This window comes from Rhinolophus ferrumequinum, chromosome 2, assembly GCF_004115265.2.
Source record: "Rhinolophus ferrumequinum isolate MPI-CBG mRhiFer1 chromosome 2, mRhiFer1_v1.p, whole genome shotgun sequence".
NCBI lineage: Eukaryota > Metazoa > Chordata > Mammalia > Chiroptera > Rhinolophidae > Rhinolophus > Rhinolophus ferrumequinum.
In genome coordinates, this window is record NC_046285.1 from 29,110,839 (window position 1) to 29,133,319 (window position 22,481).

General features: G+C 41.6%; 2 protein-coding genes across 4 annotated transcripts in view; one reads left to right on the forward strand and one right to left on the reverse strand.

Moving 5' to 3' along the window:
• Positions 1-3,749: 3,749 nt before the first annotated feature.
• CMSS1 (cms1 ribosomal small subunit homolog) overlaps positions 3,750-22,481 on the forward strand; it is a 335,684-nt gene continuing 316,952 nt past the window's right edge. For all 3 annotated transcript variants that reach the window (XM_033125717.1, XM_033125730.1, XM_033125724.1), the window contains exon 1: positions 3,750-3,949. Coding sequence is in view for 1 of the 3 variants with exons in the window: in XM_033125724.1 (XP_032981615.1) it covers positions 3,886-3,949 (64 nt within the window). In the remaining 2 variants the exon portion in view is untranslated. The remainder of the gene's footprint in view (positions 3,950-22,481) is intronic.
• Positions 13,351-22,481, reverse strand: part of FILIP1L (filamin A interacting protein 1 like) — a 104,595-nt gene continuing 95,464 nt past the window's right edge. The window contains exon 5 of the mRNA XM_033125707.1: positions 13,351-14,397. Within this exon, the coding sequence (XP_032981598.1) occupies positions 14,206-14,397 (192 nt within the window). The 3' untranslated portion in view covers positions 13,351-14,205. The remainder of the gene's footprint in view (positions 14,398-22,481) is intronic.

Genomic DNA, 22,481 nt, shown 5'->3' on the forward strand with positions numbered 1-22,481 from the left:
GCCTGGTTTCCAAGTGAGCATCCTGAGGTACCAACGTGGAAACGTACTGACTTTTTAAGATCAAGCCTCAGAGTTCACGGAATATCCTTGTTACCATATTCTATTGGTTGAGATGATAACGGTTTGCCCAGGTTCAAGGAGAGGAAATGCAGACCTCACCACTCAATGGGAGGAATGCCAAAGTCACATTGTAAGAAGAGTATACAGGATAGGATATATTGGAGGCCACCAATCTGCCACATGTCCACGTGGGAAACACAATCTGCCATATGTCCACGTGGTTGTTCAATGTCTCGTCTGTGGTAGAAAATCACTGGTGGACCTAGACCTGGGGCAAAGATCCATACACTTTTGCCCACTCCCTTAGGTCTCTTCACGTGTCTCTTCCCAGATCTCTTTTTCTATTGACTTTCAAATATTATATCTTATAGGCCCTTGACCTACTCAAACAAACCATTCCCTATTGTTCAAGACTATGTTTATCCTTATCTCAGATTACTTCTCTCTCCACTCAAAGATGATGACTAAATGTATGTTGTGAAGCTCTGCCCACTAGAGCATTCTTTTCACTACTGTCATTAGGGCCACTCCCCGAATGGGACCGTAGTGCAATAGCAGTCCATTTTCAGCTCTACCAACATACAAGCCCGAACTCGTCTTGAGTATTCTCCTCCATCATCAGCTGGTCATCAGGAACACATCACAAGGCCAACGGTATGAGCTGAGGAGTACAGCAGACATGGAGATGTGGGCTATCTGTTCTGGACTTGTTTACGTGTGCTCTCCTGTGTACTGTTTCTATTGTTCAGTGGACTCTTGCTGTGCACACCTGATCTTACAAAACCCACATCTTGAAGGGCAGCTCTGGTCATATAACCATTTGATATTCTGTGGTCAAATGCTCAGTTTCTACTAGAGCTCAGTATCATGTTAGCAGGTGCTTTCTGAAAGGTTTGGCTGTAGTAATCATGGCCTTACCCTAGAACCCTAGGAGTCTGTGCTGTGAGTCTCTTTTTAGGTCCTGCCAGACCCCACACAGCATCATTACCTATCACCTAGCACCTTGGGATCTAGCACATCATTATGAACAGAGTAGAAAAGCAGCTTGTGTCACAGCCTGGACATGCTGCCAAGCCCCCTCTTCTCTTGACCATACTCAAAACTGGCAGCCTTTTGACTCACTTGGTAAATGAGTTAGAAAAGTATTAATATTTCCAAGTATGGCAAAGGCTATCTGTACAGTCCAAAGAAGTGCACAAAATATTATTTCTATTTCTTAGTGATGGGAGATGAAAGATACAGTAACTTTTCCTTTACCTTGAGAGGGATACCAAGCCATGCCTCAGATATCCAGACTCCTACAAATGTGATCATTGTGGCAGGCCCCTGAACATCTGTAATTTATCTCTCACCCTTTGGCGTGCGTGTATTTTACTAGGGCACCCAGCACTTGCCATTTCCTGCTCCCCACATCCAATTAAATACTATGTCATTAATAAAATGGTACAGTATGATGTTTTGAAGAAGGTCAGATAATCAAAGTCCTTTTGAGCTACATTATGACAAAGAGCAGGAGAGTTAACTAGGCTTGAGAGTGTACATAGGAAAGCTTTCACAGCTTTGAGTGAATATGAACTGAATCTTCCCAAGTGAATGCAAACTGCTTTTAATCTTCTCTCCCGATGGGAACTGAATATGAAGAGCACACATCTGCCAGATTAAAATCACATAGCAAGTACTAGAGGCTGTGTTAATTGGTTCAACCAAAGCTATACCTGCTACAGCCTCTATGATTGAAGATGCCATTTGATTATCGTGTTTCCCCGAAAATAAGACCTAGCGGGACAATTAGTTCTAATGCGTCTTTTGGAGCAAAAATTAATATAAGACACGGTATTATATTGTATTATATTATATTAATTATATTATATTACATTATATTATATTAGACCCGGTCTTATATTAAAATATTATATTAAAATAAGACTGGGTCTTATATTAATAAGACCCTTATATAGGTCAGAGGGTCAATGTGATGGTTCTACCATCTGCTGAGTATATCCATATCAATTATGCACTCAGCAACTGGAGAGATGACCATAAGTTGATGGATCCATTGGAGCCACCATGAAAGAGATTTGGGCCAGGATTCTATTTGGCCCTTGTATGCCCCACTTAACAGGAAGTTTTGGTGGCAGTTTGGATTCCTTGCATCAATGTAGGTTCACCCTATATCCAATATCCCTTGAAAGAGCTGGACATTCTCCATTTTCCCAGTATACAATTACTCTGAAAAATGGATATAGGTTCTGTTGGAAAAGGTATGAGTATACATTGTATATATTGGTGGTGTTGAGGAGAAGTTCCTCACAGGGATCAATATTCCCCTTACTCAATGGGTTCTGGGTCTACGAACTGGCTCATATCAGAACAGGTCCAGAGATTATGCTTTTCCCTTTGGCAGTTGACATCTGCCTCCGGCTCACCAGTTTTTGTTTTTTTAAATAATTAAAAAAAATTTTCAATGATAGTTGACATACAATATTATATTAGTTTCAAGTGAACAACATAGTGATTAAACATCTATGTAACTTATGAAGTGCTCACCAGTTCTTGATTGTGTTGTTTCTGTTTGTTGTTATGTAAATCAATCAATATCCTCATTAGCTTCTGAGTCTCTTGCCCCTAGAAACACCATGGTCTGTGGAACACCACAGATCCCCTACATGTCAAGGATCCTTGACTGGCAATTACTCTGCTTCTGATCGTTACCTGGGGTACTTTTTCACATATAACTGACTAATCCTATCCTCTTCAGATTAAGATTCCTGGTCTTTATCATTTCTGAAGATATATCCTATCATTAGTTTAGACTTGAATAAAAGTTGGTGATATCTGGAAGGCGAGCTCATATCCTATACATCTTTAAACCACTATTGCAAGTATAGTACCAGGCACATTGCGTGTATTTACAACTTTTTTTCCTATGATTTTATACCACTGTGTACGAAGATCGTCCTGAAACATAACGTCCCCACTTACTTTACTGCTGGCCCAGCCCTCGGCGCCCAGCGGGTTTTCCTGGATCATCTCTGCCACTTCACCTTGAGAGTGAGACAAGCAGCATTGTAGGTCTCATCCCTATAGTTAGGTAGCACTAGGCGCCCTTCTTTTTCCCTTGTTTCCCAAAACCGGGGTGGTGGGGTAACACAACTGAAAGGGGTGTGGGAAGAGTGGATTCTAAACTCTCCCGACAACTCGAGTCTTTGTGGGCGAGCCGTTCCGGTCCAATCATGGTCTTTACTCATATCATATAAATGCAGCAGTACCCACATTACAACAAAGACCCTATATTTATGGTCAGGAGCTCTTGTGCACATTTTATGGGAGCAAACTGTACAAACACAGTTGTACAAGGACGCCCAAACACTGACACACAAACGAAAACACACCCACGTGCTCGGGTCCGGTCCCGCGGCTCAAGTTCTTTGAAACTGAACAGAGAAGACTTGTCTTAGCATCCTGTTCCGCACTTTCGACAATATCTTTTCAGCAAAAAAATAAAACCTCACCATCAAGTTTTTTAAAAACTTATTTAAAACCGTAATAACCTTTTTCGTTTGTTTGTTTATGTGTTCTTCCTGTCTTGATGCTTTTGTGAGGATTTATTTTGAGTCTCCCGACGGAGCCTGGCCAGGAGCACAGGTGTGGAATCTGCGAGAGGCGGGGCGGAGGCTCTGACGTCATCGCTGCGGGGCGGAGGCGACGCTGTCTGAGAAAAGGCTCCGCGTGTTGGATCTCGGACCCGGGGCTAAGGGACAGCGCGAGTCCCCGCCGCCAGCCGCCTTTCCCTAGTGATCCGCCCACGTCGAGTCCCGCGTGGAGATGGCAGACGATCTTGGAGACGATTGGTGGGAGGACCGGCCGGCCCGAGCGGCCAGCAGCCCAGGTACCCACTCCGCCCGCGCTCCTGCCCCCACCCCCATCCCCGCCGCCCCGAGCCCGTCCGAGCGCCTCAGCCCCCGCCCGCCCCTGGCCGTCACCCGTTCAGTCCAGCTGTGGTGCGCACAGCTGTGGGAGCAGGCGAGCATCGCCGAAGATGTGGTGCGAGAGGCTTCCTAACACGTGAAGCAGACGAATGGGATGCTCCCTCAGATCTTCCCCCGCCAGTCAGGAAGGAGCCTTTGCCAAGCTCTCTTTTTCTTTTCCTTTTTTCCTAATGGAGAAGACAGTTTTCGTGATGACAGACAGTTTGGGCGTAGTGGTTAAGAATAACTCCTGGATTAGGTTCAGTCGACTTCTGTTCAAATCGTGACTCCAGCCCTCTACTACCGATTCACCTTGTTTTTTCTTTCCTCATGTGTGAAATAAGGATAATAATAATGCTAATTTCATAAGGTTGTAGTGAAGATTAAATGAAGATGCACTTTTAGCACAGTGCTTGGCACATAATGTGCGTGGTGAACAAACTATAGTTTTTCTTGCTATTATCATCATCATCATCATGTAATTTGGGCTACTAGAGCCTAAACAGGTTTAGAGATCATCTGTATGAAACTCACGCATTTTACACATGATGGGCATGAGACCTAAAGATGTCAAGTCACTTGCACACCAACTAGTTGGTGTCAAGAAACAAGACTGGAATTCAGTTAACACAATTCCCACAATGTTTACCATGCTCTGTGTACCCACTACCAATGCAGTGGACATCTTATCCTTGAGGAGATAACATGAAGTAACTCCTCACCGTAGGTCTGGCCTTGAACTTTTTAAGTCCCACAAGCTTAATATACAATTATGTTCTTTATCACTCTTCAAAGTCTGCCTCTCTTCTCTGCTGGCTTCTGAGATTTTTTAGGACAAAGCCAAGTCTGATTCATGTCTCTATAGTCCACAGGTCCCTGCACATGATCGACACTTGATACATACAGAAGGTGCCAAAAATATGTATACACATTATAAGAAAGGAAAAAACTGTTACTAAAATTATTCTTTGAGCACCTCTTTTAATTGCAGAAGTCAAATGCAGACTTGTATTCATCTTTTGTTATCAATATGTATTGAGAATTACAATTTTAACACAGTTTTTTCCTTTCTTAAAATGTGTATACATTTTTTGACACCCTCTGTATTTGCTGCAAACATTAACCTTGAAATATGAGTTGTGAAATATCCATTAAAAACAACAAAATTCTACTATAGCATTGTTTCCCCAGGAGCGGCCTTCAGGTACAAACTAAGCAGATGTCATTTTTTAAAAGGTAGCCAAAATAATGACTTCCTTGATTAAACTTCCTGACTCTTTTGCAACTTTGTTTCTAGCAACTGTATCTCTGCTTGAAGACACATGTATCTTTCTTTGTAGGCTGCAGTGTCCCTCCCGTCTTTACTTTAATAACCCCTCTCCCTGTAACACAGTTTTGGGTTAAAAGCTGTATTTTACGGTATGATTCAAGGATAGAGGCCATTTAAGATATAACTGAATTTGTTTTGACTAGTGAAGGGGATCCTGTCTTGGTTCTAGTTCTGCCTCCTGCCTCCTTAAAAGGTAAGTGTTTCATTCATTTTTATAGATGAGAAACTGAGAAAAGTTAAATAATGTTCTTAGGAACACACAGCATGCAAGAGGTCTGGGAGGGGGTTAGTCATGTGCACCTGACTTTCTAAATCACACTTTCCCCACTATTACTACATGGCTTCTCTGGACCTCACTATGTTGATCTGTAAAATGAGGGCTCATTAGAGGTTATCTTTTTAAGGGTTTTACCCACCAACCATTGTAAACATTGAATCTAGGACTTTAAAGCGTGACAGCCTCCTTCATGTAAGTTGTCGGGATCTCCATCGAGATAATATGTTGGAGTTCCCAGTATCACCCTACTTTTAGATTCCCTCTAGCTGTAACACTAAGCTTTGAAAATCGCTAGCATTAAATTTGTCAGAGTCCTTTGCTCGGTAAACTTCGTTTAAGTAAAGTGAGCATATACGCTTCTTAAAGAGCAATAATCTTCATTGATTATTTACTGGTAATTTGCCTAACTGATCTGTATAACATTTCTAATTTGGAAGAAATCACAGCTGAACCAATTCAGATTTCCTGATTCTTCCTACATTAATGGGGGAAGATCAGCCTAAAAGGTGTGACTTATGATTTGTTTGGAAGGTGAGAGGAGAAATAGTGCCTTAAGTCAGAGAAAGGAAAGGTAGTTGTAATAATGCTTTTGTTCCTGTTGTGTATTATGCTACTAGCCTATAAAAATAAACATCTTTCCTTATCACCTGTTCCCAGTTTACACCTATGGTGGCAATGTAATGGAGCATTTTAGTCATTTATTCAACAAATACTTGTTGGTTTTACACTATGTGTGACACCTGTCTAGTGTATGCAGCTATCTATTGTGTGTCTAAGGAAATGTGCTATGTTATTGCTGTTCTCCTGTTTTCTTACAATGGGATGTAACTCAGAGACTCTTACTGAAGCTGTTGATCAACATGTGACCCCTCTTACCTATATCTTATGGCTCTTCAAGACCTCTCATTTTTATTACAATCCTACATTGTACTAGAGTCCAGTGTGGGACCTGGCACTTGGTTGGCGTTTGTTAGATAATTAGCTGAATGAGCGTGTATGCACTGCAAGATTCTGCAAAGCTCTTGGTGATCATATACAGAAGTACACATATAATTTCTCATCCATCTAGACACTTTTGAAAGTGGAAGGCCATGCTATTTAGAATTTTGCTGGCACTTTCCTGGTCCACCTGATACGTCTGATCACCCTATTGCTGACATCGTTGGTGGTGAGTGGTGTCATGGCTCAGGATAAGACAGCTGAGAGCTGCCTCTGCTGAGGAGTGTGCAGCCCAGTTTGCCTCAGGCGCCAGAGACTGGGAGTCAGTCATCTAGTGGCATCTAATATTTTATTTCCCTTATTTTCCTATTCCCTGTCTACCTTGGGAAGTTATTTGAACTGATTTGTAGTAAACAATACATGCAGTAGAATCATGATTTGCAATACATTAATGCTAAAGTGAGCATATACAATGCCTGAGATTTCATGTACTTGACTCTCAGTGTGAAGCTGAAAAGTGAGAGAATGTCATTCACTCCATGGATTTCATGACTAATGGAGCAGAGCTGAGAGTTTCTACGGTTGGAGGTGGTCGCCTTGTCATTCATTAACTGAAGAGAACACTGGTTGTTTCCCCTTTTTATTCCAATAACATGCCTATTAAATTACCAAGTCAAGTGTCCAGTAGGCACCGGGGTCTGGAGTTTCAGGGTTGGGTCAGGCCTGGAGATAACACTTAGGAAGGACTGGCAAATATATAGCTTACTTTTTCAAAGGACAGTCTTAGCAATCTGCAAAACTCTTAGCCTCCACTTCTTTTAGGAGAGTTTTTCATATGCTTCTCGAAGTCATTCTGAATCTTTGATATCATCTCTTACCAAGCATTTAACTAGAAAACTGAAGTGGGAGACCGCAGATAATACTAACTTGAATTTGTTGAGTGCCGACTATGTGACAGATAACTGTTGTGATTGCTTTACATGTACTAGCTCATTTAATCTTCATCAGTACACCATGAGGTAGTTAACTATTGTTATTCCCATTTTATAGATGAGGAAATCGAGGTACTAAATGGTTAAGTGATTTGCCCAATATTATTCACTTGGTAAGTGGGAAGGCTGTCATTCTTTTGCAGGCAATCTGAAACCAGGCGGTGCGCTTAAATTTCTCATACGTAATTATCCTAATTATCAATGGTAAGAATCTCATCTCTAAAACAACAATCCTTTATCAATTTAACGAGGCTCATAGCTTATAAACCCTTCTGTTTTTATATATGATTGTTATCGAAGTGTGTCCGTTAACCCTTTGTCTCCCAAAGTTTACTCTTCTAAAGAACACTGAGTACTCGTATGCCCATAAGCAGGTTGTAGCATTGGACTTCCAGAGCCTTTTCTTGGCCAGGAATTCAAACTTGATCCTAGAGCACAAGGCTTACATGCTTGGCGGTCTTCTCGAAGTCTAATTATTCCATGGGAATGTCAAATGCAAATGAGACCCAACTACTGAATTTTTCCCAAAGCAAGTTTTTCTCCTGACTTCCCTATCTCAGTAAATTAAATCACCAAGTACCCCGTTTCACAAACAAAGGCCTAGGAATATCCTGATTTGTTCATTCATTGATTGCCTTCACCCCTCACATCTGATCTATCAAGTCTTGTCTGTACCTCCAAAACATATCTTAAAACTCCCCCCCCCATTTTTCCTCTTTGTTAAGTCCGTCAGAGTACGTTATCATCCTCTGTATCCTTAGCCATTGCAGTAAGCTCCTCATAGGGCTCCCACTTTCTGTCCCTCTGTGGGCTGCTCTTCACTCAGCAGCCAGGGTGATCCTTTTAAAAGAGAAATCAGATCATATTCCTGCCTAAACCTTCCAGTGGTTTCCCCCTGACACACAATAAAACCCAGATTACTTGCCAGGCCCGGAATCTTACTACTTCCTCCCCTCTAGTTTACACGGGCCGGCCACACCATCCTTCCTTCTGTCTCTCAACAGGCCAAGTTCATTCTGTTTCAGCCTTTTGCAAGAGCTGTTTCTTTTTCTTTCTGAGCTGTCCTTCTGAATTCCGAATGGCTAGCCTGAATTCCGAATGAGGTCTTAACATTAAGACCTCAATTCAAACATCACCAGTAGAGAATCACTCCCTGGTCATCTAGTTCTATTACATTATCACGTTAGGGTAATTCTCAGCAGAGCACTTAGCACCCACTGTTTTTTCCTTGTTAAATGATGACAGTCTCCTCACACTGGAAAGGAAGCTCCAGATGAGCAGCGGTTTGTTTATCTTGTTCTTTGCTGTATCCTCAGGGCTTAGGGTAGTACCTGGGTATACACTCATTAAGTATTTGTTCATTAAGCAATTAATTGTTAATGTCTTATGGCCACATTTTAGAGACCTCAACGTAGGAGTTCCACATCCAAAGAAACTCGGTCTACTGGAAGGGTTGTCAAAATCCTGCCGAGGCTTTTGACAGATTTGGCAGATGCTGCCTTTCTCTTTCAAAACTACATTTGAAATCCTTGCTGTACAACTCTGCCTGACATTTTATTCTAACCATATTTGGATTTAGTTTTATAAATTATGTTTTGAATGGGGACAACAGACTTTTGCTTTGTAAATGAGCCGACAATTCCTGCAGGTGACAGCTTTTGTCACCTAGAATTAATGTGATTGTTCATTTTGTGAGAGATTGCTGAAATGAGCATTGTAGAATTTTTTTTTTTGGTAATATTTTATAATATCTCCTTCAAATCACATTGCTTTATGCTGAATTCCTTCTGGAAATAATGAAGTAGGGGAATACCTCGGATCTTTCCTTTAAACCTGAATAAATCAGCTTTTGGTTTTTTTTTTCCCATTCTCACATCAAAGTTAGGTCTTTATTAATTTTACCTATAGATAGCCATGCATAGTAGATGTTTTAAAGCATTACCTCTACATAAAACTCAGACTTGCAATATTTACGGTAGGTGTCGATAGTGTACAATAAAAGATCAACTTCAGGGCATGTCATTTAAAAAATCATTTATTGAACTCTCATGCCTATTTTAGACCCTAATGGAATTAGAGGGAAAAAAACATAATCTGCTTACATTACGGGATTTATACATTGATGTGGTTCAATCAAAATGCAAGTAACATTTTAAGACAGATGTTCAGGGGCAAAAAATGGGCAGGATAAAATCTTAAAAGCGAGAGGAAGGAGAATGGAGAGAGAGCAAGCATTACATTGTTAGTCATTTTTTTTCCACTTGAAGACTGTAACTATGGACCTACAGGTAACGTTCACAGGCTATTTTTACTTTACTGTATACAATTTCCATGATTATTGCAAATGATCAAACAAGTGACTCTTGACAACGGTTATGAATGTTTAAAGGTACTCATTTACACATCTTTCTCCAACACATATATATAATAGTTTTGCTATAGTAGTTCTGCTAAATGTCTATGAACCTCTTGAAAAATATCAGGAATTTGGAAGGCCTAGAAATACTTCCATTTCCCCCCTCAGGTTCAACCGTCACACATTACATTATTGTGTGGCACAAATCCTTTGACATGTTCTTATCTGATGTTCTCCAGTTGAACACTTTAGTGCATTGGTAGAATTACACATTTTGCTAAAGACATCACAAATAGCTTGAAATATAGTTTCCCCATTTTCATCAGCTTTCATAGAACTCTTAATTGAATTTTTAAACTACTAGTATTGATTTTAAAAATTAGCTAGTGTTTCTTAAGCGCCTGTCCCTGAGTTCCTTGTTAATCTAGTTCACACTAGCCTAGAGGTCAGTGAACTTTTTTGTAAAAGGTTAGATAGTATATATTTGAGGCTTTGCTGGCCAGATAGTTACTGTTGCAACTATTTGACTCTGACATTGTAGCAAAAAAGCAATCATAGACAATATGTATGGAAACAAATGAGTGTGGCTGTTTTCCGGTAAAATTATCTATGGACAATGAAATTGGAATTTCATGTAATTTTCACATCTCACAAACAGTAGGCCGAATTTGGCCTTCAGGCCACAGTTTGCAGACCCCTGCTCCAGACTCAGAGTCTAACACCAAGGTGTATGTCACATGTCCCCAGAAGAAGAAGGAATTTAAACATACCCAAGATAGAGTGGTGTTTTACATCAGTGACTCCATAATTATCAGTCATATATTAGATCAGTCACATTCCTGTTAAAATCAGATACAGGCAAACCTCGAAGATATTGCTGGTTTGGCTCCAGACCACTGCAATAAAGCAAGTATTGCAATAAAGTGAGTCGTGATCTTTTTGCCTTTGGGGGTCTTGCCTTCGATTTGTAAAAAAAAAAAACTCAACGTCCGTGAAGCGCAATAAAGTGAAACGCAGTGAACCAAGGTGTGCCGGTACATTATTTCAGTTACAAGATTAGTTCTGAAATCACTGAAGCTGACATAAATGAAGGGCTGAGGAAAGACTCCAGCATAAAAGTATCCATTATTAACAATTTTGTTGCATATTGGGTTGGTTTTCATTCACTTGAATTTTTATCTGCTTCCTTTTTAAAATTTAAATAAAGTCACTCTAGAATTATTCAGCTTCTTTCATTGTTTTTCAGAGGGGCCAACTTTCTGCAGAAATGGGATTATACTCAAGAGGCAGGATTCTTTATATTTCATTTGTGTCATAGGCCCAACACCATTTTATTGAACTCCAAATAGTATTCCCAGTTCTTAGTTGCTTATGTATTTTCGTTGTATTATGTGTTGCTTAAAATAAGTATGGTTTCGGTTGGTAATCCTTTTGTTAAAATAGACTTTGTTCGTTTAATGACCTTTCTCATAATGGGATTAAAGCTATTACCATCTAAAGATGGGTTTCTGCTGCTTGCCATAGAAATATCACTGTTATTCTATCTTTTTTAGTATTTTGTACAGTATCTTAGCCCTCCTTTGTTGCTTACTGTTGAACTTAGGCCGACTTGACATGAAAATATGCTTGAGGGAGTCTCCTGACATAGGAGAAAACAATCTTGGAATCACTAACATAAAACCTAATTTGTGCTCCTCTTCCAAGTAAAACGTTCGCAGGGTATTTTGTTTTTCTGGGACTCTCGTTGGTACTTGCTTTTTCTGTTGGAGGCTTCTTTTCAGTCCGTTTGGTTTCCACTATAGGAAGTCTAGGTTTGTTTTTTTCTTTCTATTAGTATAATTATCAGTGTTGGATGCCATCTAGTATAACTGCATCTCCTTATCCTATCGTATACCACTGTCATCCCAGCACATTTTCTCACTTATATCTTCACCGAATAGCCCTTCTCTTTCTCGTTCAGTCATCTCGGAACGAGAGCCTCTCTGTTCACCTAACATTACCTGCTTATGTCAGGCACAATTCTAGTCTCCTGACCCAATGTTTTCTCACTTCACTATCTGCCTGCTACTGCCCTGCATTTCTCTCTGAACTATCTCTCTTGTATTATTTTTGGTGTCACAGCTTCATCACCTTTTGTAGTCTACTTCCTTAGTGCTTTCCTTTAACTTAGACTTTTCCACTTGAGATGTTGGATTCACCTGGCCTCCCCCACCGTCTCCCTCTGCCACTTGCCTGCTGGGACTGTGGCACATCATCCCTCTCTGGCTTGTGTGGCTCCATCCTGCCCAGGCTTCCATGCCTTCTCCTCCTCCTTGAAATTGGCGTGGACCCGCGGGTATTTGTACAGTCGCATCAGTGCACTGAAGCGGGCTCGATGGATGAGTGTGGAGAACGGTGTTCCTTTGCTCCTGCTCTGCTGAAGCAGTCGTTAGCCAAGAGGGTTTCTCCCAGCATCATGCCTTCAGTTCTCCGTGTCGGATCACAGAGAACGTTGGCTCGTGCTCTTCCATATTTTTTTCCTTTCTGACTGGAGCTTTGTGAAATGTAACTGTCTCTCATGTCAAAAATGCCTTCTCTCTTTTCTTTTTTCTCCCCCTGTCTTCCGTCCCCTCTCCCCCTTCTGGTGCAAGCCGTTGTTTCTCAGTCTAGTTGTATAGAACACAGCTCCCTGGCCCATGCTGGTATGATGAGCCTTGTGCTCCCCCCGCTGAGGCAGTCGGTCGCCAGTCATGGGTTGGCCGCTCACAGCAGCTCACAGCTGCTCACGATGGCTGCTGGCCACTCACAGCGACACACGGTGGCTCACGGCAGCACACAGCAGCTCACGCTGGCTGCCGGCCACTCACGCTAGCCACCGGTAGCCCACAGCCCACACAGCAGCCCAGCTCCAGGGAGAGCCGTTGTTCACAATCTTTGCTGTAGAGGGCGCAGCTCACTGGCCCACATCGGAATCAAACTGGCAACTTCAGCGTTAGGAGCACAGTTCCTAACGGGGTGGACCCCCAAAAATGCCTTCTCTTAAAACGTCATTGTGTTACTCCATCCACAGTGAATTACAGACACATCTTTTTTTTGATTCAGTGAGAGAGTTTTCAGTGTGATGAAAAGAATTACTTGAGCTTGCTGCCAGGGGACTGAGTCCTTCCTGGTAGATGACTGGTTGAATTCAACATTCTGCAGTTGGTCATATTCCTGGGTTACCAGAACTGGAAGAGACCTGAAGAATCACTCAGGTCTCCTGTTTTACATATGAGAAACTCAAAGCCTCAACTGCTGAATGCCAAGCTCTGTCAAATGAGTGAAAACCTGGGGTTGGAATTTGGGTCTCCTGATGCCAAGTTTTATTGAATCAACTGACTTTTCTATAGCATTGATTCAGGGAAGAGATGTTGATTAAAGAATGTCCTTTGAAATGATAAATTGTGGGGTTTTTTTTTCTTTCTTTTTTTGACACCCAGGACAATGATTCATATCTCCCTAAAAGATCTCAGTGACCTCTGACTCCCAAATGTCCTGATTGCTATAGAAAGCAGCAGTACCAATCTAAAATGGTTTGCCTTACAAACCTAGCAGTATGATTTCATGGCCTCGTGTATACAGGGGGACAACTGACCTGAAAAACAGGCCAGCAGCCAAATGTGCTCCCTGCACCAGCGATTGTCAAGTAGGCCACACGAAGGATGTGTTCAGCTATTACTCATTTTTCTTGTTCCTTTCCTCCTCGTGACGGAGAATTACCACTTACTTTTTCTCCTGCTCCTAAAGAAATCATAGTTTTAGACCTTAAATATGATTTTAACTGTCCTGCCATTTTGATGGAAATAATATGACTTTCTTGACGCAGATTAAGAATTCTTGCTAGCACATCTTCTTAGCAAAATACGAGTATGATTCAATAAAGATCTGTGGAATGAACGGTTACTTCTGGGTTCACCGGAGAACTTTGGAACTGTTTCAGTCATTTCAGTCCTATCGCAGGGTAATGACAGTCCAACTTTGGTTTGGATTACAAGTCGAATGAGGAATTGGAAGGATTTGGGGGGTATGTCTTCCTGTGATTGTGTGTATATGCATTTACACATATGTAGGTAAAATAATTTTAGATGTGCTGCTCTTTCAGTAGGTCCAGCAGGTCCAGCAACCTGTGGATAAACCATCTGTCAATTTGCTACTTCGCCATTTCCTGGAGAGATGACTTTTCCTCTTGGGCCTTCCATAGTGGTGACACCAGCTTTCCAGGTATCTCTGTGGGTGAACATATCCAGCCAGTGCAGTGGCATGACTTACCTTTTCCCTCCCATGTGGAGGTAGGTGTTGGAGGTGACAGTCCTTATGATGTGCAGCTTCCTATAGCCAGTGTGGTGAACAGGCTTATCCATAGGCCCCGGGGGAACCTTAGGGGACAGCTTAGTGATGCCTGAAGGTTTTGGTGTAGGGATCCGGGTTGGGATTCTCTGCTTGCATGCCTCCTTGATCTTGAATTAAACAGAAGAACAGAAGGGAGTCAGTGGTACAGTTGGTGGGGAAGCAGACATTGTTCAGGACATGGAGTCAGCTTGGAGGATGTGTCCTCTTTGACAGCACTAGGTTCTGGGGACACATGAGATTAAAGATTGTCAGACTGAAAAAAATGTCTTCCGTAAAGCAGTTCTGCCAACATGTGTTGAGCATGTGCTATGTGCATGGCGCTCAGCAGTCTATGTAGTGCTAAATACAGAGACCAATAGGTCATTCTTCTCGCTCTTTGGCAGTCGCAGTGCTGTGGTGGGAGATCCACGAGAATAGTGACCCAAGTTAATCTCAGACGGTCATGAGACTGCCAGGGAAAGGTTCATTTCAACTGAAGGTTAATTTCTTCATGAAGAAAGAAAGGGCTTCCAAAGACTTTGGACGTTTAACAGCAGGAATGCGAGGCTAGTCCAGAGTAAGGAAATACTTTTGACAATGTCCCTGAGGTAGGAAATCGGGCACAGTTGAGAAATGAAGTGACTTCAAGTCAGGTTGTATTTGAGAGGTGGACTTGGAATGTGGACTGGAGCCCGACAGAGAGAATTGTACTGACTCTTAGATAGTGTGAGTGGCGGGGGTGGGCCTGTGGGATCGTAAGGACACGGGCTGGCGGGGAAGGGGGCCGCATTATGGAGTAGAAGTGTATTGGTATTTGTTCACTACTAACACAGGAGGGGTGAGAGAAGACTCACAGACGGGTTGAATGATTTGGACTGGGAGAGGGTTGTGGAATGTGAAGCAGGAAGACTTCATTGAGTTCATATTCACTTAGAGATATGCTTATTTTATTCAGGAAAAATGCTCTTGGATAAGAATACTTATTGCTAAAGACATGGGAAAAAGGTCTGAGCTAATTGTAGTTCTTCCATTATAATCCACAAGAGATTGTTATTATTACTTCCCCCTCTTTAGTTGCATCTTCCTTTCCTTGCTATGAGCTCAAAAATATAAATCTTTAAAAAATGCCTCATAGTTTTCATCATAGATTTCTAATACTGTTTCTATAGGAATCCTTATATTTTTTTTCATTCTATAGGAATTTTGTACTGATAAAGTGCAATGAAATGCCTTTATCTCTTCAAGTAAACCTTCACTTATTGAAATTGCCCCCTAACTTTTATAGCAACCATATTTAGATTTTCAAGTAAACACTACACAGACTTAGCTGAAAATATGAGTCTTTCAATTAAGGATCAACTATATAGGTAATATGCTTTGTTTTGGTACATTTGGTCAATCTTTTCTATGCATTGGTGGAGTAGACCCGGGCTTTAGTGTTCTTACTGACTTTTTTTTTTTTTTTTTTGTACTTCATCCTCAACATAGCAAATGAGATATTGATTCTCTGATTCAGCCTCCTCCTTATCTATTAGGTTGGTGCAAAGGTAATTGCGGTTTTTGCAATTTTTAACCTTTTAAACCTCAATTACTTTTGCACCAACCTAATAAATGATATTCCTACCTTTCAACCTGACCTCATGATCTCATCTTCATGCTGAAATGCTCGCTCAGTGTTTTTACCTCTCAAATAAGCAAAGCATTTGTTACTGTGGTTTTTTTTAAATGACAAAACTCAGTGCCCAGTATAAGTTTGGTGAGATGGGCAGCCTCAGTGATTATTAGGAGAGTAGTTTAGTTGTGTGTATCAAGATCCCTAAAACTCACACCCACCCTGTGACTCATTCATTTTGTTAGAATTTTTTTCTAGGACATCATCAGCAATACAGACACGGCTATTTGTTTTAGCATTATTTGTAACAATGAAAAATGGACACAGTTTAAGACTTCAATAGTCAGGATGGAATAAATGAATTACATCATATAATCACATGAAAGTATTATGCTGTCTTTAAGTAATGATGCTTTTGAAGATATACAAAAGCGTTTATTCCGAAATGTTAAAAGCAGGATTACAAACTATACATGCTTTAACTTTGATCGTTGGAAGAGAAAATACCGGGAGGACATACACCAGTGCTATCAGTGGTTAACTCTGGTTAGTGGAGTTACAGATTTTTATTTTTCTTACATTTTCTGTATTCTCTACATTGTCTACAGTAAGTATACAATTAGGAAAGGCAACACGAAGTTATATTAAGGGATAAAAAAGGAAGGAAACACTTCAGAGATCAGAACATTTCTGTGAACATCAACCATATTGTCCAAGCTATCAGTGACGGACTAACTCAAGTCAGCTGCTCTTGTGACCACAGCATTAATAAGAGCCTTTGCAAGGTAGGTTTCTGGGGTGTCCTTTAATTCTGTCAAGATTTAGATTGGTTCCTCCTATTTAGTGTACAAAAATCTATGTTGGGGTCCTATTTGTAGATTGCTGGGCTTTACCTCTAGAAATTATAATTCATTTGTCTATGAATACTACCAGTAATCCACATTTTTAATAAACTGTCAGGGTGATTCACCTGACGCTGGTCGTCAGCCTGGCACACTTTGAGAAACAGTCACAGCAGAACCTCCTTCAGATGTAAGCTTCAAGTTTTCTTTCACCTGGAACTCGGGCCTGCCTGGGTGTGGGTGTGACACCGAAAGGCCAGGGCTCCACTGCCCACTGGTTTCCTAGATGCTCGTCAGAACCACCAGTGGGGCCTTTAAACCCCTGCAGATGCCCAGATCTCATCTCAGAACCTACAGACTTGGATTGTCTAGGAGTGGGGTACGGGCATGTGAATTTGTAATGAGCTCCACAGTGCAGTTCTTCAGAACTAAAATCTGTCCAATAAACCAACTGGTATGGAACACAGTACTGTTCAGACTTGTTTCCTCTAAGCTACACTGAAATGTGTTGGTGAGGACAGGGTGACACGGGTTAGTGGTCACTGGCAGGGCTGCAAGCTGCCCAAAAGTTACAGGGCTGCCCTTGTTTCTACACCACTGATGCTGCACGTTCATTTTGTTTTCTCTGTAACTCTGATTTCACTACATAGTTTTTACCTCTAGATGGCAGCAAAGGCTGGCTGTTTTATTAGGATAAACCTAAATGTCATTCCCAAATCTTTCCAAAAAAATGATGCTGTTTTTTAATTCTCTTGTATGAATTTTATACTTGGTCATGTTTCAGTAAACGAGGTATGGCCCTTTAAAATGTGTCATCTCTTGGATCATTTTTATAGAACATTATGTCGAATAGCTCGAAGAAAGGTTTTATCCAAATTTGGAGTGCATATTGAAAGAGGAATCCATGCATATGGCTTTTTTAAGACCACACAGGGAATGTTCTCGCCAGTGTCAGAAACTCCTGGGTTTCATCAGAAAGCAGATGTCTTGGAGGAGATTAAGGAAGTTGGAACGCTCATTCATAGAAGAAAAGATTTTTAAAAATGTTTAACTCAGTTCAGCATGGAGATGGAGATTTGTTTTAGAATGGATTACGAACCTGAAGGATGCTGAATTCAATGAGGCAGCAGCATTGGTTCTGTGTAGGGAGGATTGAAAGGGAAGGAGCACGTTTGTGGAACGTATTCATCAAATTCTTAAAACGTTGGCTCATTTGGTCCTTAGGTTCTAAAAAGAGCTGAGCAATCTACGAGGCTTCCGCGTTACGGCAACTGATTCGATGGCCATGAGTTTTAGTGACCGAAAGAAGCGCAGAAAGGTGAAGATGTTTTCAGTTTTATTCGAAGCCTTAGTTCTACAGCTCGGTCTCTACTTGCTCCTTGTTCTCATTCACATTACCATGGAGGGCAAGCATCTGAAAATGTACTAGAACAAGATCAGCATTTGTGGGCGGCAAGTTATCAGATCCTACTTAGACAGCTGGAGTCAGGATGTTTCCTTTTCTCTAAATGAAATAATTTTGTAAGCGCTTTGAACTTTTGGAGATGTATTGGCAACATATTGTGTAAGCAAGCAGTCTTCCCTCTTCAGGGTCACTACCTCCAGGGGCTGCAGGGCCCTCCTGGCGACCTTAGCCCTAGAGGCTGAAGGTTCAAGACTCCTAAAGATCTGGGATCGTTTTGATTCATGGTCACTGGGGTGGAGCAGGGCAGGGGCGAAATCAGGGCTGCCTGACTCCCTCAGGGACCCAGCTGTGGAATGCTGGGTCAAGGCCGGGTGTTATCAGAATGACAGTGTGTTGTATTTTTGTTTTTATCTCTGTTTAATGGGAAAGTGCCTAAGTAATGATGATGGATATGGTGATGAAAAAGAGGAAATGCTAAACTGGAGAAAAAATAGCTTTGAAATATTACTGCCTTCTTTTTCTCTTGTCTTTTCTATTATTTGGTAAGTCACTGCTAATTTGTAAAATAAAAAAAGAAAAGAAAAGAAATAACATAACGAATCTGGCAGATAGCCTAGTTTCATATGCATCTTTGGCTTTTTTTCTTTCAATTTTTCTCAGAATTTCCTCATTATACAGTAAAACTGTATCACTAAAGATTTTATAGTTTTACATGGCAAGAGGTCCTTCAAAAGGAAACTGGTTTGATTAGCTGATTCCCATTAACTTCCTGTGAGAGAACATTTGGTTTTAAATATTGTTGCAGGGCTACGATTTATATGAAAGAGTTGTCCAGTTTCTGAGATGAAGATTAGGGGAAACGGGTGCCTTTATTTTATAATGTAATATGGTTTTGGGTTGTTCCTAGTCACTCCCAAACTCTCCGTGGTAATTACACCGTGGACAGGGAGAGTAATCCAAGAATAAACATTGAAATACAGTTTTGAGAAATCCTCCTTAACCCCAGTTGCTTCCGTTGTGTGCCCAGACACATGGCATCACATGTAGAAACAGTTACGTTAAAATAAAATATACTAACCTTGAACTGTTGTCTTCCTCGTTTACCCTCTTTCTTTTTATTCATCTGTCAGATTTTCCATCGTAGGGTTTTTTTGTTGTTGTTGATTTCTGGTATCCTCACTCTTTTCTTCTTTCTCATTCCTTCATTTGCACCCATTGAATTATTTTTAATCATTTGCAGGCTCACATGTTACAACCACTGTGGGTTATTAGCTAGAGCACAGGCTGTGGAGCCAGGTAGACTTGGGCCTCCGTTCTGGTTCTGGTGCCAACTAGCTGTGTGTCCTTGAACGAACCAGTTCCCTTAAGCAGACCTCAGTTTTCCTCCTCAGTAGTCCTTATCTGGGAATTAGAGTACCTACTGCCAAGTTCTTTGGGAGCAGAGATACTGCGTAGGAAAGTTCCTGGCACATCCAAAGTGGCAGAGAAGTTATTTGTTACTGATGTCAACATTATTGTCTTTGTGTTTTTCCTTATATCTTTTCTTAAGATGCCTATTTCTTGATCATAACCATAACTTACCTTCTTTGATTATTGTACCTTTCTAGTTTCCCTGCTTATGCCTTGTTCTCCCCTCTCTTCACTTAGTTATTGGAGACATGTTGGTAATCGTATGAGTGAGGCAGCTGAACAAGCTGTGCAGATTCCTGAGCTGTGTTTCTAACCACCTCTGGCCCAGAAAAGGATCCCTTCACACATCCTTTTCCCTCCTTATTCTACTTGATCTGGTCATTGTGAGTCTTTCTGTTTTAGAGTTCACCTGAAGGCACATTATTTTTGAACTGTCTTTTCCTTTATTTTAATTATTTGAATAATGAAGCAGTCATACCTCCTATAAAGTCTTTCGGCCCTGACATTCTGTGATTCTATGAAAAGCACAAAGTCTAGTCCACTGTGGCCCCTGGCGTGTTGTTGGCCCTGCGAACCTTTGTGGAGCATTGTACCAGCAGTACGTAAGCCCTGAGTAATGTAGGACAGTGCTTCTGAAACGTTACATGCCCAATAGTGACCCTGGAGCTTGTTAAGATGCAGATTCCCTGCACTGGATTTAGTATGTCTGGGGGTAAGGAAATCTGCGGAGTCCTAGGTGATTCTGTTAAAGGTGATCACTGACTGCATTTAGGGAAATATTGATAAACCTTTTCAGAAATAAATGATAGCTGATTCTTGCTCTCAGGAGATTGTAGTACCTGAGGGGCAACAAATGATTCTAACAAGAGGCAAAAGGAAGTACTATAATAGAGGTACAAAGAAAAGCGTTTTGGAAACTCAGAGGAAGATTGTGAAAAATAAGGAAGGTTTTCCAGAGGAAGTGGCACTTGTGGTAGCAGGAGGATTTCAGTAGAGGAACTAAGAGAAGAGCTTTCCAGCCCAAGGGACAGCATAAGCGGAGGTAAGGGTAAGGAAGCCCGATGGTATTTGCGAGGATGGTCAGTGCCGTGAGCTGGGGAGTGTGTAGGGGACGAGCAGTGTCAGAGGCAGAGGAGGCGAGATGGAGGCCTGGGAGGAGGTTTGGACGTTGGGCACTCGGTCATGGAAGTGCTGTTTGGGGGGGCTGGAGAATTGCTGTGATCAGGACGGGGAAGATCACTAACGACACTAGTGAAGGTTGGGTTAGAGAGGTGAGGGGTCGAGTGTAGCAGATTACCTACCCCTCTACTGAGGGCTCGACTTGGGGCATAGGAACACAAATAAAACGAGGAGGGCAGAGAGAGAGCCACAGTGCACTGTGGTCTGGGCACATGCTTAGTGTGACTGTGGTTGGACCTTCCGTGTGGAACTGTGGAAAATTTCCATTGAAAATTTGGAGATGTTGCTTTGAGAATCATCAGAGAGAAATTGTTGATGTTGTAGTGGCTGAGACAGCCCAGGGAGAAAATGTAATTCCTCCTTACCGACCACTCTTGTCTGTTCCCACCATGGGTCCTGCTCCATCCCTTGGCCGGAACCTGAGAGTTGAGCTTTGTGGGGCCCTATCCCATGCCCACATCCCCTACACAGAGCCACTGATCGTACTAACTGATAAGAGTGTCATTAGTCCTGACAGCAGCCCCCTAAGGAGGCATTTCTTTCCAGGACATGAACAATGCACAGTGAACCATTATCCAGGCACTGTTCGGCCAGCTGGGGCAGAGGAAATCCTGCCCCTCTCCTCCAGTGACCAGGCTGGCCCCGGGGCCATTGTGTCTGGGCAGACCTGACACATTGCATAAACGTGCACACTGTGGGGGGGGTGGTGTCTGCCACTCCTTGGCCCCAAGGGTGTTCAGTAAGGACAGGATGGCCCCCTGAAAGCACATTTCCTTCCTCATTGGCAGTCTGAGAAAACCTGGACGAGGGCCATCGTTGATAGGTTGGCCAAAAAAAAAAAAAAATAGTAGTAATTGTCCATTGTTCTCCCTAGTCCTCTCGTTACCCTTTTTAGAAGCTGAAATCAGCAGTCCCAGCAGCGTTTATCTTCTCCAAAACTTTTGTAACAAATATGTATTATTCTTATAATCAGAAAATAAGTTTTATGTAAAAAATATTGTGCTGCTTCTGTCTGTCGCTATGAGAGATATCGTCCTTCTCTGTATGATCCCCACCCACTGACCCTGTCCCTGTCGCCCTGAAGGTACCATCAGGCATTTAAATGTTTCTTATGTTATGGACCCTTGGGGAATCTGTTGCAGTTTTTAGTTAGCTCCTCTTTTCTATAAAACTGTACTTTTCTGAGGCCTCCAAACTGATATCAATGAATTCGGCAAGAACACCACTAGAAGGCAAAGAACAGAAAAGGAATAGCTCTCTCTTTTTTTTTTTTTTTTTAAGAGAAGGTGAAAAACCAACCAAGTCACTAATAGTGAAGGACAGCAATTCGTTCTTGAGGAATTTCTTTGAGTCGTTTGAGGAGTGACTGCATTGAAGCAGGCTTTGATATGTATTTAACTGTTACGAGAGATACATTGGAGACCAACTTGAAGAGCTTACTCTAACACAGCAGTTTTATTTGGGATGCTTCCTTGGTTGACAGTGATTGTAATCCTGAATTGGAAGCAGACTTTGGAGACTGACAATGTTGAACCCTAACACCTCTCTCTCTGATCTGGGAAAATACACAACGCTTTTTTTTCTTTTCTTTTTTTTTTTTTTTTTTAAATAAGTTATGATGTTGCTTGAGAAATGGAAACCCTAAATTTGAGTGTATACCATCTAGGAAAATTTTGTAGACTTCTACAAAGGCAGAAGTCTCAGCACCTCTGGGCTAAGTTGGTGGTGACGAGACCTTGATCCCAATTGCCTTTTCTGGAGGTC